General features: G+C 36.4%; 2 protein-coding genes across 2 annotated transcripts; one reads left to right on the top strand and one right to left on the bottom strand.

Annotated features, from left to right (window-relative positions):
* The first annotated feature begins 148 nt into the window (after positions 1-148).
* Positions 149-9,049, top strand: LOC141365333 (cilia- and flagella-associated protein 99-like). The gene is made up of 15 exons (XM_073869562.1): positions 149-521; positions 610-754; positions 920-1,014; positions 1,230-1,342; positions 1,764-1,941; positions 3,231-3,311; positions 3,436-3,504; positions 3,594-3,680; positions 4,740-4,828; positions 5,019-5,223; positions 5,355-5,496; positions 5,594-5,745; positions 6,313-6,521; positions 8,289-8,475; positions 8,572-9,049. Exons 1-15 carry the CDS (start codon positions 414-416, stop codon positions 8,689-8,691), a joined length of 1,980 nt encoding a protein of 659 aa, XP_073725663.1. The 5' UTR covers positions 149-413; the 3' UTR covers positions 8,692-9,049.
* On the bottom strand, positions 9,033-19,225 carry LOC129418212 (rhotekin-2). The gene is made up of 12 exons (XM_055173155.2): positions 19,007-19,225; positions 17,806-17,993; positions 13,464-13,516; positions 13,312-13,365; positions 12,997-13,114; positions 12,721-12,921; positions 12,530-12,624; positions 12,339-12,445; positions 12,086-12,217; positions 10,934-11,099; positions 10,726-10,833; positions 9,033-10,623 (listed from the first exon to the last, which is right to left on the bottom strand). The coding sequence occupies exons 1-12, from the start codon at positions 19,136-19,138 to the stop codon at positions 10,049-10,051; spliced, it is 1,929 nt and encodes a 642-aa protein (XP_055029130.2). The 5' UTR covers positions 19,139-19,225; the 3' UTR covers positions 9,033-10,048.
* Between the last annotated feature and the right edge of the window lie 42 nt (positions 19,226-19,267).

The following is a 19,267-nucleotide window of genomic DNA, read 5'->3' as shown; positions in this document are numbered from 1 at the left end:
GCTTTATACTGCTTGCAAAATGTACAACTTTTTTCCTAAAATATTATTTATTTTAATATATATTACACAAATATTTTTAAGTTTGTTAGAAAAAGAGACCAAGGGAGAACAGTATTGACGTTTCCTCGCAGGAAAAGTAGGACCGCCTCATCGTTGCTGCTAGGCAACAACAAAACACTGTAGCTACAGGATGAGTGTTTTGAAGACTCTTCGTGTAGTTTTTGCGTTTAAATAGGATTGAATGGTTCTACATAATTGTCGATTTATAAACAATCTAAGCAATTTAATTTCTACGTTGTGTCATTACATTTAAATGCGTGCTCTGGCCTGAATCCAGACAAGTTTTCTACATCTGTCCTGCGATCTGTGTTGCTTTATAAAAATATTTAATCTGCCTGAAAAATCCAGTGAGGATGAGCTACAAAGAACTTATCAAGGAAGTCACAAGACTTTTGGACAATTTTCAAGAAGACAAACAATGCATTGACAGCTTTACAGAAGATGCTGCCAAGGAACTTAAGGTATTGTTCTAGTTTGATAGTGAACTTATTGTTTAAAATCAAAAGTATGTTCACTAAGAATATCTGATGTTTGTATTTTGTCTTTTAGAATCTTTCCTCTGATAACCAGATGTTTGTTATTGATACTTTACATGGATGTGTCACACACAAAAAGCTTTTGGATACTGTGGTAAACATATTCTATATTTACCATGGGAAAACTTTACTCAGAGTGGACCGAAACATGTTCATTGGTAAATTTACTTAAATATAAAATATGAAATATTATCTTCATCGGATGATTATAATATTAACAACATGTTTTATCTTGGTATAATTTTTTTAATTTCATATTTATGTATTAATTGCTTTATATGGAAAAAGTGCAGTAACAGTGTTATTCTTATTGGTTTTCTCAGTTGTCTGTTACCTTGCCATGTTCCAGCTTGATGATTTGGGCCTGGAGCATTTCAGTAGGATAATAAAGTCTCTAGATGTCTCAAAAATGCACAAAGTAAGGGGAACATACATTTTATCGAGCAGTATCACAAAATACTTTTGTATGGACAAAGTAATTATTAAGGTCTAAAAACATCTCAACAATATATTTTAAATAACATATAAAAAATATATTTGACAGTGGATCACAAATAACTGAAAGGTACTAACATTTGTATTGTGCATTACTTTATCTTTCCCCCCTTTATGATATCCTGTTCAATGCCTTAGTTCCTGAGTTTTTTCTTTAACACCAATAACCTCACAAACCAGATCCAGGAGGAATGGAGTCACATCTATGATGAGACTGTTGTAAAGAGTAACTGGATCACCCCATTGCTCAGGTAAAATGATAAATAATAAAGAACACAGGGTGACAGGTTATTTTTAGTGCTTTATTTCCCAAGTATGGCATTAATCAATAACTTGATATACCCCGAAGGACAGTGTGTCCCATCACCGAATTATTTGTAGGTAAATTGATTTGGTGTAAATTAATGTGGTGTATAAAATAGGTGGATGTGTTTATAATTCATGACATTATTAATGCAACTATTTAACTATATAAAGTTGAATATAATCTGATTGAATAGGAATCATAATCACCATGACTGGAGGATCCAGGAGGTGTGGCATTGAGTCAGAATGTGTGAATAATAAGTCCTATGAGACCTATAAGATGAAATGTCCTATTTATGGAAGTATGCTTTCTCATGTATGGTTGTTGCCAAACATTGTGCCTTTGTCCTGTATGCTACTGATCAGAAGGTGCAGTGAGATTGAAGTACTTTTGAATCAGCTCGCTAGAAAAATGGGCAAAGGAATTTTGCCAAAGAAACCACCCAGAAAAAAAACAGAACCCAAAGAATTTAATCTGACCCAGCCCAAACCTCGACCACTCCCTTCTCCTGAAGTCATCCCACAGCAGGACAAGCCCAAGCCAGTAAGTGTCATCACACACCAAAGAATGTTAATTAAGGTTAATACATGCAGACAAAATGATAAGAATGTAACTAATGTATTTGTAGTGCAACACTTCATAATTGTTTAAAGGAAACACCACAGTTTTCAATATTTTAATATGTTCTTACCCTAACTTAGACGAATTAAAGGCGGAGTCCATGATGTTTGAAAGCCAATGTTGATATTTGAAATCACCTAAACAAACACGCCCCTACCCCAATAGAATCTGGACCTTCTGTTGATAGACCCGCCCCACGCATACGCAACCCGGCATTTGATTTGATTGGCTATAAGTGTGTTTTGGTAGTCGGCCCGTCTCCTTTTCCAACGCGTTTTTTAAACATCGTGGACTCCGCCTTTAATACATTCCTATCTTTTTTCAATGCGTGCACTTAATCGTTTTACAGCGTGTCGTGAATGTGTTAGCATTTAGCCTGGCACCATTCATTCCTTAGGATCCAAACACGGATGAATGAAGAAGCCACAAAACACTTCAATGTTTTCCCTATTTAAAGACTGTTACATGAGTAATTACACAAGTAAGTATGGTGGCACAAAATAAAATGTGGCGATTTTTTAAGCATTAAAAAATAAGAACCATATTGTATGGCAAAAGAGCACTTAGTTTGCAGCACTTCGTCCTTAGGCACAGTAATATTGACGGAAGATTAAGCGAGAGGGGTAGTAGTCAGGAGTGATGATGTTACTGCGTGCCGAGGTTGAAGTGCAGCAAACTAAATGCTCTTCCGCCATACAATATAGTTTTCATTTTTAATGCTTAAAAATTGACACGTTTTATTTTGTGCCACCATACTTACTCGTGTTACTACTCATGTAACAGTCTTTAAATAGGGAAAACATGGAAGTGTTTGGTGGCTTCTAAATTCATCCCTGTTTGAAATGAATGGGGCTAGGCTAAATGCTAACACATTTACGACACACTGTACAACGATTAAGTGCACGCATTAAAAAAAGATAGGTATTAATTCATCTAAGTTAAGGTAAGAACATAGTAAAATATTGAAAAACTGTGGTGTTTTCCTTTAATGATTAATACTTTATTAATAAATGTAAACTTTATATCTGATCATTAATTAATTATTAAATAAAAAGTGTAGTTAGTTTAAATTTAATCATGAAGAGTTTTACAATGACTTGTAAAACATAAATTGTTTACCTATTACAGTAATATCAAAGCAAGCTGTAATGAATAATAATTGGTTTTGTTTATTTTAGACATTAAAATTAGGTTACACTTTATTTCATCAGGTACCAACCAGCACTCACAGATCTCCAAAGGAACCAGAGATTCTGGACGAGATGAAACAGAGGAACCGACAGCAAGCATTAGTTAGTCAAGACATGAGCTGTTGTTTTGCATGTTGCCTCTCATTACATCACAGCATTTAATTTTGTTACTATTACCAGCCTCATATAAACTTTTCTTCCTGGTGTTATTTCTTCACTCTAATAGCATGTACTGTATGAAGCAAACTCTCAACAGTTTAGATGTGCAAATCCACAGAAGTCTGAGAAAACTCAGGTGAGTGTCTAACAGCAGGTTTTAACGCATCAGCTATGCAAACATTGTTTTTTTTTCAAAAGAGGATAAAAGTATTTTCCAATGAACAGAATGAGATATCCCAGATTCTTCAAAGCCGTGATGCAGAGCTTAAATTTGACCAAACGTATACTTCTGGCAGCCCTTCCACCCAAAAGGTAACTCCAGCTGACAAAAATGTACAAAATGTGACCCTGTCTGTTAAACCCAGCCTAAAGTTTCATAAGCTTATTATGAGATTTGGAGCATCAAGTTTAATTACACTCACTGATTTCAAACCTTACTCAGTCATGTCTATATTAAAGGAAAACACCACTGTTTTATTAATATTTTACTACATTCTTACCTCAACTTAAACAAATTAATACACACCTGTCTTTTTCCAATGCGTGCATTTAATCTTTGTACAGTGCGTTGTGAATGTGTTAGCATTTAGCCTAGCCTCATTCATTCCTTAGGATCCAAACAGGGAGGAATTTACAAGCCACCAAACACTTCCATGTTTTCCCTATTTAAAGACTGTTACATGAGTAGTTAAACGAGTAAGTATGGTGGTGGCACAAAACAAAATGTGCCCATTTTTTAACTATAACTAATAAACTAATAACTATATTGTATGGCAGAAGAGCACTTAGGTTGCAGCACTTCAAACTCAGCGGAATGCTGTAGGGGGGAGTAGTCAGGATTGATGATGTTACTGCGCGCTGAGGTCAAAGTGCTGCAAACTAAGTGCTCTTACACCATACAATATCTTTTTTTCTGCTTAAAAATTGACACGTTTTATTTTGTGCCACCATACTTACTCGTGTAGTTACTACTCATGTAACAGTCTTTAAATAGGGAAAACATGGAAGTAATTGGTGGCTTTTAAATTAATCCCTGTTTGGATCCTAAGGAATGAATGGGGCTAGGCTAAATGCTAACACATTAATGACGCGCTGTACAATGATTAAGTGCATGCATTGAAAAAAGATATGTAGGTATTAATTAGTCTAAGTTGAGGTAAGAACATAGTAAAATATTGAAAACGATGGTGTTTTCCTTTAAAGATACCAAGGTTATACTTTCAAAGTATGTTCTTTACATTATGATTTTGTAGAAAACAGTAAATCACAAAAAAAGAAAATTATTTTTAGCACAACATACTACATTCAGTCAGTCTTTTTTAAAATATAAAATAGTGTATGATTGTATGTTTACTATTAACAATGGCACAGGCAAACAGCTTACCAGTCAAACTGAATACAACAGCCATCCTGCGAGAGGGTGCTTTGTATAATCGTCAACTGGAAGAGGAGTTACAAAGGTACAGGTTCTGAAATATTACCTGGCATTCAGCATTACAAAGCAATTTATATAATGCTAAAGAAACGTTTCCAATAACATTCACTGTTATGTAAGAAAAGTCTTTTCCCAATGACAGCTTTTGTATGTTCATTTCAATCTTCCACCATCCATAAATGTAATGTAATATGTGTGTATGTTACTGGTTTCAGATTAGAGCGTTTGTCTAAGGGTGCGAATGATCCATCTGCGTTCATCCAGTGGCAGAAGGAGATGAAAGAGAAAGATCTTCAGGAGGAACTAGCTGAACTGGAGCGCCGGCGACTGGAGGGGCGAATCAGCCATGAGGAGGCGGTGCTGGCGCGAGAACGCGTCCTGGAGCGCAACCACCATAAAGCTCAGCAGGCTAAAGAGGAGGTGATCTCATAACAAACATTAGTGTTTGTAGCAATGCATGACTCACTCTGATATACTGTACACTGAGAACAGCTCATAGTTTTTTATATCTGTTTGTGCGTTCGTGGTGATGTAATGTGTGGTCGCTCCAGACAGCAGAGCTGATGCGCAAGTATGCAGAGAAACGTGTGAAGGAGGAGAAGGAAATGAGGGAGCTGGTACAGCAAGTGGCTGACGGGCACAAGAACTCCAAAGCTGCTAAAGCCAAGCTACAAGAAATCAAACAGCGCATTGGTATACATGCAAATGATAAATATATCATAATAATATTCTTTTTAGTATGAATGTATAAACTTACACACTGAAATTACACTGTGTGTCTGGTGTTAAGTTAAGGAGGTCTCGGAGCAAAGCAGGGAACTCCTCAGTCAGGCTCTGGAGGAAGCACAGGCTGAGCTAAGCAGGAAAATGGAGCTTATTCGTCAGATTCATGCTATTGAATCAATCCCTCTGGACAGACAAAAGTTTATAGATGACACTGAGGTTAGTGGAATACTTCATTAATCCACCAAAACAATACAGTATGATGTCAATACAGAATAAGTGTTAATATAAATAAATATGTGACGCTGCCCTTGAAATCTCAAAATTAAAAAAGTCTCTAAATATGAATTTAGGAGCATCAAAGTTCAATCACTGTCATGACCTTACTTAGTCAATGTCAACAAAGATATAAAGGTTATATTTTTTTACAAACTAAGCGTCACATATTATAAATGTGAAAGTTTTAAAGTAGAGCCCAACCGATAAAGGATTTTGAAGGCCGATACCGATACAAATGTTTGTTGGTTTTAAAATCCGATATTCCGATATATTATTTTTTTTCAGAAAAGCGCAACAAAACATTAACAGATTTCCCTAACATTAGTTATTTGTAGTTATTTATTTAACTTAAATAATATGATAATGCATTTTATATCGGTCGGGCTCTTTTTTAAAGGAAGAAGAATAGTGTTTTAATGAATAACAAAGGTTGTTATAGCTGCCTTATGGAGATGATGGGAAAACATGCATTATAAAGATCTAACAAACAATCCTGATGCGATGCAGACTGCTGGTCATGATCTGCTGTGCGAGATGTCTTTGGCGGAGCTGCGGGAGCGTTTGATGATGCTGAGAGAGTTACAGCAGTTCGAGCAAGAGGAGAGGAGAAGCCGGATCCTGCAGGAGAAGCAGGTGAAGGAGCAGATGTTGTTGGAGCAGCTAGATCACATCTCTCTGTGCAGAAGTCTAGCAGAGCAGGCCTCTGCTGTACGCAGGTAATGCAGTTTTCATACTGTTAAATATGCAAATCTACCTTGAAAGTGACCCTGAACCACAAAACCAGTCATAAGGGTCAATTTTTTGAAATTGAGATTTATACATCATCTGAAAGCTGCATAAATAAGCTTTTAATTGATGGATAGGATCAGATACAACTACACTGCATTCCAAATTATTATGCACATGCCATTTTGTTTATTATTCCAATACAGTAATTAAGTTTACAAATTTTATTTTAGCCTCAACAGTTGACAGTGTGGATGTTATTATATTTAAATAAAATAAAAATGTCAAAATATACTAATTATTATGCAGAATGCACTTAAACATAATTTATTAGAAAAAATGTATAAAATGTATAAAAATGTATATAAAAAATGGAAGTTAAATATAGTTTATATAGTTAAATATTTCTTTAATTTAAATCACTCATGAATCTTATAATAGTTCAATGATTTCGGTTTAGATCCACCAAATAAATAAATTGTTATAGGAAATATATTGCTTTTTTAAAATAATGCACACTTTTTTGTCTTTAGAAAGTTCTTATCCCATATTGTATGAGAACTACAACTTGCTTAATAAATTGAACCATGCATATATAAACTATATTTAACTTCCTTTTTTTTAAATATTAGGAAAAGGCAGCAATAAAAAGCCACAGTTTGTATACCTACAAGATTAATGAATGGGAGAGTTAAAGGCATGTCAAAGATATGCTCATATATTATTATGTAACTTGTGTAAATACATTATTCATTTTACATTGTGTTTGTTTGTTTTTGTTTTTTGAAAAAAAAAAGATCTGTCCATGCAGCACATTTGACAGATATGTGTTTTGGGATCATTTTAATCCATTATATCATTATAAATTATGTTTAAAGGCATTCTGCATAATAATTTGGAACAGCATATTTTTCAAAGTATTAAAGTATCTTTTGACATTTTTATTTAATTTAAATATAATAACATCCACAGTCATATAAGTGTTAATGGTAAAATAAAATTTGTAAACTTACTGACTGTACTGGAAAAATAAACAAAAATGGCATTTGCATAATAATTCGGAAGTTGGTGTATTTGAACATTTTGAATCGGAGGGTGCAAAAAATCTAAATATTGAGAAAATCGACTTTAAATTTGTCCAAATTAAGTAATTAGTAACTGCATCAATTCATAAAAATAAAGTTTTTATATATTTATGGTAGAAAATTTACAAAAATCTTCATGAAACATGATAATATCCTACATAATATACTAAATTAATGTTTTTTTGGCACAAAGAAAAAAAAGATAATTTTAATTTGACCCATAAAATATATTTTGGCTTTTGCTACATATATACCCGTGCTACTTAAGGCTGGTTTTATGGTCCAGGGTCACAGATGTGAACATGATATAAAAAACGTTCTGCTTTATGGAGAGTAATCTGTTCTAAAAATGAGTTACATTCCAATATAGGAAGTACAAAAATGTCTGATATTTGAGTCATACCTAAACATTTATTAAAGGGGACATTTCACAAGACTTAAGATGTAAAATAAATTATAAATTTTTGGTGTCTCCAGAGTATGTATGTGAAGTTCTAGCTCAAAATACCATATAGATAATGTATTAAAGCATGTTAAAATTGCCACTTTGTTCTTGCGAGCAAAAATGTGCCGTTTGGGTGTGTCCTTTAAAATGCAAATTAGCTGATTTCTGCACTAAATGGCTAGTACTTTTTGGATCAAAAAGTGACTGATTTCAGATCTGTTCTACAGTCAGGAGGAGAAACGGTTGCGAAGTGAACTGAGGGAGGCTGTCAGTAAAGATGAGCGAGTGCTGTTCCTTCAGAAGACCCTAGAGCAGAAACAACAGGAAAGACAGCAGATAAAGACTGATAAAACCAATTCAAAGAGAAATGAACAGGGGACCACTATTACAGTCAAGAGCTCCATCCTTAAAAAGGTAACCAAGACCAGAATACAGCTGTTTCTTGTCTATTATGACTTTATCTGTATATAGTTATTTAAAGTGTTTATTTCTGTGCAATGCTGTAAGCAGCAAGTTCTTGAGGAACAGCACTGGCAGGAGATGGAACGCAGTTTGGAACAGCAGGTTTTCGGGGTCATCCAGTCCTCCAACAAAACTGGTGCTGGTCAAAACCAAAGGCGAGTTTGCTGATGACCATTATATTGTAAAAAAAAAACTTGTTAGTGTTTCTTTACCTCAAAGAGATGGTGCAGACATATACTAGTCAACATTTGAAGTGGATCAAAAACGTTTATTAAAGTTGCCAAGAACGGGTAACTTTTAAGAAAGGTTTTGATCCACTTTAAATGTTGACTAGTATATACTTTGCCATTGTAATAAAATATAGATAATTACGATAAACAATGTTATTAAAAATTTAAGCAGTCATCAAGCACAGACAAGGCTGACATAATCAAGAATTTGGAGAATAGCAAAATTCCTTCTATGTATTATTGCACAGCAACACAAATAACGACACAAGAATAAACCAGTTTAGTTCAACTTTTAAGTGTATTCTTTCTATCTCATTCCAAAGTTACTGCATGTGACATTGTACCTGTAGGTTGTAATAATACCTAGAGAACAATTCATGTTTTACACAGTGAATTATTCTGAAACATCTGAAATGCAGAAATAGATCAATCAATTGAAAAAGTATTGCACAGTAAAGTATAGACAAATAATTTGCAATAATAGGATTTAGTGGAATGCATGATTTGTGTGCTACTTAAACATTGAATCTAAGAAATTTCAATGAAACTACAGTATAAAAGAGAAATAACAAATTAAATGAAAACAACATTACAGACTGAAATGACATTTTTATAAAAGTTCACCATTGGTATTTTACGTTAAAATGAAGGGAAAAATATTGTATAAAATCTTTCAAGAGAATACTGTTAAATAAACTAACCCATAGATTCCAGTTTCTAGTGTTTCCTCACCCACTAATACCATGAGCTTGTGTTCAAAGATGTGCACCTATATTTTCAAACAGATATACTAACGTTTAAGACAATATTAATTTGTGAGATAAAGAAAGAGTTGCATGTTAACCATCACTGTTAAAAAATACATTGAACTGTATGACGATTTGTGCATTCAATGATTCCATGTGCCAAAACCCTGAAAGTGCTCATTTGTAGTGGTTACATAATAACAACTAATCAGTTATAGACAACTAGTGCTAAACACGATACACAACTAATACATAATTCTTGAACAGTAAATGAAGAATTACAAATAAACCATTCAGTTTTGTAAGGCCAAGTTACATCTATCCAACTGTAGGACTGATATATTAAGAGGGAAAAAATAAAAACAAGACCCTATAAAATGAATAAAAATTTTGTCTCCCTTTAGTTTTTTGTTCAAGCGTGAACAAACAAGATAGACAATTTATACATTCACATACGTCTAACCTTTTAACAAAGGTGGACCAATAAAAAGTATAAGTTTCTGCACAGGCACCAATTCATTAATCATGACAGACAGACATCTAATGAAATTACCAGGCTTTAGAGTTTTTCTTTTCTCTGAATGACATTCTCAGTTTGTTCCTGGGGGCCGGCACCGGAGCCTGAGGGTCCTGACTGGAATTTTCAGGATTATCAAACTCATCATTTTTTGGTGTATAAGGGTGCTGACAGGGCTCAATCTGTCCCAGAGGTGGGTTTTTACGATGGGAAGTGTGGTTCTTTTGCAGTTGCTGGATGATGGCAGAGAATTTCGCATCCAGCGATGGTCTCCCTGCCCGAGGCCTCGCCCCTTTACAGTTCTCTTTTTCCTGATTGGATAAGATGCTGGCAGGTTGAACATATGGTAATTTGTCAGGAGGGGGTGGAGGAGCTCTCCTCTTTTTGCTGCTGCTCGTGGTCGGACTTAAAGTTGACTGGTCACTTTCTTTACCTGGTGACAGAATTGCTTTTTGTACCACCATTGGTCGAGATCCTTCAAACAGTGCAGCCCAATGAGGAGGCTCTTTCTCCTCACCCTGACCAATGAGATAGCGCCCATCAGTTTCCTCAATCTTGTTGTGAATTATGTCAGTCAAGCTTTCGAATTTCCCAGGGGAGCCGATGCCTGAAACCAGGAGACAGATTAATTTTTAAACAAGCTATTAACACAAAATCACTTAAAGTTATGATGTAATGTCTCTGTGTCGACCCTCAATTCATAACTCACTCAAATCCTTATAAACAGAATCGGCTTCCTTCGTCAGAAAAAGTGGTGGTTTCCTTGGTGACAAAACTTCGATTTCCATGAGCTTGTTGCATGCGTGTTGCCACTGACCTAATATAAGGGTTAATATTAAGTCACAACAAGCACAAATTCCTGACAGGTTTGTTATATACTGTACCAAATACATGAGTGAAAATCTTTTTTTACTGACTCTGGTCATAAATGTGCTGCCACAATGCATCCAGCCACTCCTGTAGGACATCAGGAGTTTCAGCAATGAAAACATGACTGGAAGAGTCTCCATGTCCTGGGTTTATCAGGCACAGTCTAGACCCAGTCCTCTCATGATCCTTGCCTACAACCCGGATACGAGTATCCTGCACACATACACAAACACACTTACAAAACCTATTGTACATTATCATGATTACATATTACAATTAAGATATCACTAAAACAGAACGTCTTGGTGAATAATAAAATAATTTTTCATTAAATGGCAGATATAATTCCATTGACCTTTATTGAAGGAGGGAATCGCTAGGTTTTGGGTTGGGGAGAGGTGTATGTATGCTCATTTTCCAGCTCCCCTAGAGTTAAACATTTGATTCTTAACGTTTTGAAATCCATTCAGCTGATCTCCGGGTCTGGCGTGAGCACTTTTAGCATAGCTTAGCACAATCCATTGAATCTGATTAGACCATTCACATCATGCTAAAAAATAACCAAAGAGTTTCGATATTTTTCCTATTTAAAACTTGACTCTTCTGTAGTTACGTTGTGTACTAAGACCGACAGAAAATTAAAAGTTGCGATTTTCTAGGCAGATATGCTAGGAACGAACTATACTCTCAAACTGGCGTAATAATCAGTGACTTTGCCATTGTAACATGTCTGCAGCAGGCGTGATATTACGCACTGCCTGAAAATAGTGCCCTTGGTTACTTTCAATGGCAGGGGACTATTTTCGGGCAGTGCGTTATATCACTACGCCTGCTGCAGCCATGTTACACCAGCAAAGCCCTTGATTATTATTATGCCAGAATGAATGTATAGTCCTAGTCATATCTGCCTAGAAAATCGCAACTTTTAATTTCCCGTCGGTCTTAGTACACGATGTAACTACAGAAAAGTCAATAGGAAAAATATTGAATCTCTTTGGTTATTTTTTAGAGTGATGCTAATGGTCTAATAAGATTAAATGGATTGTGCTAAGCTATGCTAAAAGTGCTAGCGCCAGACCCGGAGATCAGGTGAATGGATTCCAAAACGGTAAGAATCAAATGTTTAACTCTAGGGGAGCTGGAAAATGTGCATATTTTCAAAAAAAGTCAAGTGTCCCTTTAAAGGCTCAGTTCCCTACCTTGTTTATGGGAATAATGAGGCTTGGCTCCATTTTAGCTTGAATCTCTTCAGGTGAGTAATAGCACGAAAGCCGTCCAGCCTTCAGCACACAGTACAGCCGACAGCTGCGCTGCAATCCCTCAATGCTTTGCTGTACATGCAGTCATCAAATAGGCATTAGTATAATTAAACAATTCACAGCACAGTCCATATACAAATGTTAATATGAATCTCTACAGTGATCATCAGATGTGCGTGCTTGTCAAGTGTACCTGTTGGCTCAGGTAGCCTGTCATCATATCTTGAGTCATGCAGTCAGGTTGAGCCACAAGCTGACAGCACAGGTTTCCATAGAGGGGAAGCCATGATGAAGTCTCCACTGAACAAGCAATGGCATAGAGTCAACCAAAAAGGTCCGGATCAATATGGTAAACATAAAAAAATGCAGCTTGTTTGTTCTAACCATTCTGCAGGATAATAAGAGAATGAGACTGGAAAGAGCCTTCAGCCTGCTCCAGACCCAGCGTTGTGTATGCCAACATCGAGTATCGTGCACATCTACACACAAGTCATCAGAGAAAAACACTCAAACTTGATTTGCTGTAATGCACATTTCTTAAGAAAAATATATAGTTCACAACAACATCTGCATACTGTGGAATTGGGTTGGACTGAAGGAAAGTATCTGGGTCTCCTCCATCCAGAAGGGGGCAGAGTTTCCTTCCTGAAGATCTGCCAAATGAAGAGCGCAGCTTCCTGGCCAGTTTTTTTGGAGTGTTCACAAAGGCTCCCTCCCCTTCTAGTCCACAGCTATACAGCTCCAATGTTATTTCAAAGTCTGGCTTAGCCTCAGAGCTGTATGGAAAAATATCTGTTAAAAGGTTGCAGACTTCCACCATAATAAAGATTCAATAAATAGTAAAGACGTACAATATATTTACACCCTCAAAGCAAATATCAGTCATTGATGGGTCTGCAATAACCATTTCAGTGTCAAATATCTCAGAGCCAATTTTCATCAAGCAGAAGACTGCCACCCTCTGTTCATCTGTAGGGTTCAAAGATAAATGACAATTTTAATAGCAACATATAATTTAAACAAAAACATTTTATGAATGTTTTTTATTTATAGCACCTTTAATTTATAACAAAGTAGCTTTCTTCTGTTTCATTTCATCTATGAAATTATCTGTTTTGGCTGTGCCAAAATATTAGTAAATGTTAAAATGTAAAAAAAATTCTCACTTCCTTTGCTGTTGAAATGTTCAGAATCTTTCCAAAACAATGGGATTCGCAGACCTAAATGAGCAAGGGCAAAAACAAATGTTAAACGTTGAAATATTAGCAGTAAATCAGACTTAATAATATGGATGAAAAAGTTCTGAAGCAACGCTCACCAGATATGGCTACCTTTCCTTTACAAGGAACTTGATTTGGAGAGTTTGAAGACCTAAAATAAAATATTACACACCAATTTTAATCCTTTACAATGTATAGTTGACCTACATTTACAATCGGTGGCTGCTCGTGACTGCTCTTCCGAGGGGTGCAAATTTAAAATTTGTCATGTGTGTTGCCCGCGTTTTCAAAATGTGTGTTTGTTGCGTAATGTAAACCATGTGTCTTATCAAAATAAAGTATCTGCTGCATACGTGTCAAAACTGTTTATAATAAAAAAAGAGAGACGCTCACGTTCACAAAATACTCGCAAGACACTCATTTAATACTAAACTTTGATTACGCATGAGATTATGCGAGTATCTGGCAAACACAAGCGTTTATCATAAACCCTTTAGACGCGTCTGCAGCAGACACTTATTGTGACGAGACACAGATGCACATAGAAACATGTTTGAGACGATGGAAACCAAGGCAATTTTAAAGTCAAAATAAAACATTTTGTCATTTGTCTAATTGTCTTGGAATATATATATTTTTTTTTTTACAAATGACTTCTCTGTGAGCTTCATTATTTTTTTTTTAATTCTTGTGGCCTCATAATCTTTAATCAAAAATGCAAATCTTCTCCTCGAAATGATCTCTCTTTACTTCCGGTCATATGCTATGGCAGGTGGGCGAGGTCCGGAAAAAGATAGTAGCGATTAGCAATTAGCAACATGGCCCAACTTTAAAGGCGCTTTAAGTGAATCTGTGTGACGTCACTTTTTGTTGATGTTTGAACTGTTTTCAAACAAACGGAGCATAGCTAACTCCTCCCCCTCCCTTACGTGCTTTCATGAACGGCCCAACCCCCACCCTCAAATCCTTCTTGTCGTTTATTGGCTGGAACACTGTTATGTTTCGTGGTGGTAGGTTTGGCCACTGTGTTTTTATTGCAGAGTTTGTGGAGTCTGGGCTGTCTACACAGGCGGCGTTTTTTACGTTTTGATCAGCGGACAGGCAGCAAGCAGATAGTGAGGAGATGTTTGCTGTATGTAACAAAAAATGTTTTAAGGTCTAAAACGCGTGAATTCACTTAGAGCACCTTTAAATGTTCCAATCAATTGAATTCTCGAAAAAACAAATTTAAAGAAACATTTTTCACTCGGATATACGTCACCACTGGGAAAATTAGACAATCGCTACTTCAGTTTCTTCGACTTTAAACTAGAGCCCGACCGATTTATCGTTTTGCCGATTTTATCGGCCGATATGAGCATGTCGCAGATATATCTGTATCGGCGTATAAGCCGCAGATATGCGCCGATATGAACGTTTGTTACAGAACACATTAAATGCAATTGAAAGATGTAAGTACTTGTTTGTCCAGCAGAGTGCACCATACTGGTTGCTAATGGCGACCCAGATCACTCACTGTAGTGACACCAGCCAATCCCCCACCCCCTTCACTTGTCAGTCTCTCAGTTCAGGTGGCATGGAAGCAGTCACGCAGTGTCTTCTTCACAACATTTTTACACCTGATATTAAGACGCGCTTTGGTCGATTGGATTATAAATGGACAAGAGAGACGCATTCCCGCTTACATTTGGTGTTTTTAATCCGTCTCTTTGTCGACTTGCGAGTTAAAACGCAAGCGGGAGAAATGACGTGAGACGGAGAAATGACACGTTTAAACTACGCGCATCCGTGCACTTATATAACACTATATGAGATTACTGCTGCTTGTGTTGTTAGTTAACATGCTCATTTCAGAGCAATTGATTCAATAAGCTCGCGCAACTCTATATCCTTGCTAAATAAAAGAGGCGGAGCGAAGACGCTTTAGTTTTATAAAAGTCTAAAGTTTGCACGGAACCCTGGGTTTGTGTTATAAAAACGTTGTGCACAACATTAAACATAGCGTACATTAGTATGTGCTCCGTCAAGCATTGTCTTCGTAACTGTGAGTGGCTAACTAATTTGTGAAGTACACAACTTACTGTAAAGCTAATATTAATCAATGACTTCATAAGTTTCTCTTTATAACGTTATTCTCGTCAAAACTGCAAATGATGCAAGTTTTATGTATTTTGTTCTCTTTGTGTTTTAAAGTTATTTATAATAAGTCAAGTTTACTGTTTAGTGCACTGATATCCAACTAATTTTGGATAATAAAGTTTATTGTTAACTTCTTGCCTATAGTACATATCTTTGTCACATCAATATAAGTGTTGGATCACCACATATGTGAGTGATCATTGCATTGCATTGTATTTATTCATATACAGTATATTATGTTAAAGTATATAGTGTATTCTATGTACAGTACTTTAGTATAATATACTGTAGTATATACTGAACTATAATATACACAAAGAATATCGGCCGATATATCGTTATCGGTCTTTTTTTACTCCCTAATATCTGTATCGGCATCGGCCCGAAAAAACGCATATCGGTCGGGCTCTACTTTAAACAGCAGGAATAAGAATGATCAGCCTGATCTCACGAGAATTCATAAATATTTTACAAGTTGGCTAAGGCCTAGTCCACACTGACACAGGTATATTTATACCCGGAGTTTTCCCAAAAAAAATCCCGTCCACACATGCTCGGTTCAATTTAAATATCCATCCACACGATAACGCAAAAGCACGCCATCAAGCGCTGTCAAGAGCATGCCACACTAGCAGGCGGGGATATAACCCAAATCGTGTTCCGCAATATAGTGAGATAACCGAGTATCTATCTGTATACATGTTAGAAGCCCTGTTAGCACAGTTATTATTAGCAAGATACGTCCGCCATTGCACAGAGGCCCTGTCCCAAATGGCACACTTCATGTGGACTTTCGGTGTCGTGGCCTTAAATTGCGCGTTCTCGCTTAGTCTACGAGTCCGTAGGGTGTCCCATCTGTCATTTTTAGGCTTTGAAGTGTGCTCATCAGCGCCTCCTTTGCCCCCTTGATGCGGTCTCCGGCGAAGCCCGCACTGCAGCAGGCTTCGAGCACTTTACCAACCCAGAAGTCCTTGCGAAAGAGCAATCAGACCAATCAGACGACGGAAGGGAGGAGTTCACACTGACGGGCAACTTCTCTACCTATTTCCGGTGTGATGCTCGAGTCTGGACTACGTGATGTCATCAAAGTGTGGACTCTGAGGAGGACCACAAGTCCGGAGTGTGCCATTTGGGACAGCGCCACAATCATCAACAAAGCAGTCAGCGGCGCACAATCTTGACGTCAAACACAGTGTACACCGGCGCACACTCTGATGTCGTAAGGGAAAACCCCCGGTTTTACTCTCTATACGACACCACTGTAACCGTTTTTTTTTAAAAAGCTCACCCTGGCCGGGGTTTTCAAATATGCTCGGTTTCAGTGCCCTGATACTGCGGTTTCGTGTGGACGAACGGCCGAACCGCGTGAAAAAACTCACGGTTATAAAAATACCCGTGTTCGTGTGGACTAGGCCTAATTCGTATGAATTCATACAAAGTTAATTGTGCAAAACGTATGATTCTCATGAAAAAAAACTATGACGAAACTGAAACCTACGAATGTGGTTGTATGAAGTAATACGAATTAGCCAACGCTTAAAATGTATATGAATTCTCGTGAGATAGAGTTGGAATGTCTCCAATTTTATGGAGTTAATTGATGAATTTGTCCATAACTTGTCTTAAAACATATTAAAAAACACCATATAGACTTATAAACAACAATAAAACCCAGATTGTTCCCACAGTGGGACTTTAATGAAAATGTTTTCTTTATAAAAAAAACCTTGACATGACTTTTTCTAAAGTCTGGAAATACATGTCATGAATAGATAAAACTGTCCAAGGTGCTTGGAACAACCTAGAGTATCTGGAAACTAGGTATCAATTCACTAAAAGCAACATTTAGAGGGGCCACCATATGCCTGTAAAACAGCTTTTGGTCTTGGTACATTTGGACACACTGTAATTCCATTTTACACATAAGTTTCCTAAATGTGAAAATACAATTTATTTTAACTTTCTTCATTTTTAACTAGTAAGGAGTTGCTATAAATTATAAAAATAAAGTTAAAATAACATAAGCTAATTCAAACTTCAAAATTTATAGCAACTCCTTATTAGTCATGAAAGTAAAAATTAATTGTAAATTCAAGTTGATTAAACTTAATAATTTAAGAACTTTTGCAAAGTAACTTTGCAGGTGGTTACTGAATCTCAAGATTCAAGATTCAAGTTAAAGGCAGAAAATGTTTGTAAATAAAATTCTTATTGATTTTCACCCACTAAAGCAAAATGAAGCCGTGTGCAAACCAGGGGTAAAGCGGTGTGTGCACAACACAGTAGGCTAATATCACTAACCTTCTGATATCCTGGTGCTGTTTTCTCCTTTGTGCTTCACTCATGTAGGCTTTAATTCTTGCATTACACGTTAACAGACTCCTGGATGCATCCAACACCTGCTCTTTCTTAGTACTGGCAACCAGAAGCTTGTAAGCCCCTGCTCTCATTCGCATCTCAAAATCCAACTTCTCCTGAATATCACAGTCCTGGTGGAAGACAAAGCAGGTTTATGAAAAAGTAACCTCAAAACACCCCATAGCGAAAAACGAATGGACACTGATGGAAGAGCGATCATGTATTGAGAGAAACTCTACAATGTTATCTAGTCTACAATAATTCCTGAAGCAGGTGCATGCTGATGTATGGAAAGATGAGATATATAATGTAATGTAGTACTTGTAAGAAGGAAAGGAGCTCAGCCTTAAACTCTTCCCATTATAACTAGCACACAACAGGTTTCTGAACAATGGGTTTGATATCCGAGAATGTGAAATGAAATAATGAAGGTGGGTGGTGCAAAGGTGGGGCAAAATTATACAATGAATCTTTCTACAAGACAATCCTACTCTTTTAGAGATGTGTGATGACGTTTCAGAATTCAAACAGCGGGGCTGAATGATTTTGAAGAAACATGCGCTAGGCAATATGTTATATACAATATGCATTATGCAATACGATAATTAATTATGTTTGTAAAATAAATTTAATTAATAATAAAATATAAAATTTCTGCTGCATGTATTTTAAAACTTAAATTTTATATCCATTATTTGTTTCCATAATCCATATCTCTGCATCAACTTTTTTGACTATGCATAACTTTATTTTTTAAGTAACGTTAATAAAATAATTTAGTTATTGCAAATCATTGGCAAACGCAGATTGCGATATGCACATAGTTTCGATTTATCTCGCTGCCATGTTTGTCGATTTTTACGTTGTAACTTATACGACAGAAACACGATCACACCCTCGTGCATAAACCACCTTTAGTTTTTTAGAAATCTGTCGTATGCACAACAAAGTCATGTCCTGTATTATCTGCTGCGTGTCATTCAAACTTCGCTTCACATGTCTCTCTTTTGCCTGAGAAAACATTAAATGTGACTGGTTAGTTTTTAACTAACGTTACCATTTCTAACATCAACAGACCAGTTGAAACACAAAACAGTGATTGCTGAATTGGTCATTCTTTAAACACGATCGGTTTATGACTCACCTCGTTTAGAAAAAACATGCTTTCTCTTATTTTCTTTCTCTTGATCTCCATTGCGAGCGAAGAGCATGAGGATATAGTTGATCTGGTGCTAATATTTCGTTTAAAATTTTGAATATCCCGCGGTGGATCCATACTGGCCTCCTCACTGAGACAAGCCCCTCCGTGAACCACAAACCAACGGATTACACAAGCTGGAATCGACCAATCAGCTTTCTGCAAAGCGCCTCGTTGCCTACACAACAGCGGGGCTGTACCATTTTT

The sequence above is a fragment of the Misgurnus anguillicaudatus genome, chromosome 7 (genome assembly GCF_027580225.2).
Source record: "Misgurnus anguillicaudatus chromosome 7, ASM2758022v2, whole genome shotgun sequence".
Lineage (NCBI taxonomy): Eukaryota > Metazoa > Chordata > Actinopteri > Cypriniformes > Cobitidae > Misgurnus > Misgurnus anguillicaudatus.
This window is presented reverse-complemented; position numbering and strand designations above follow the sequence as displayed.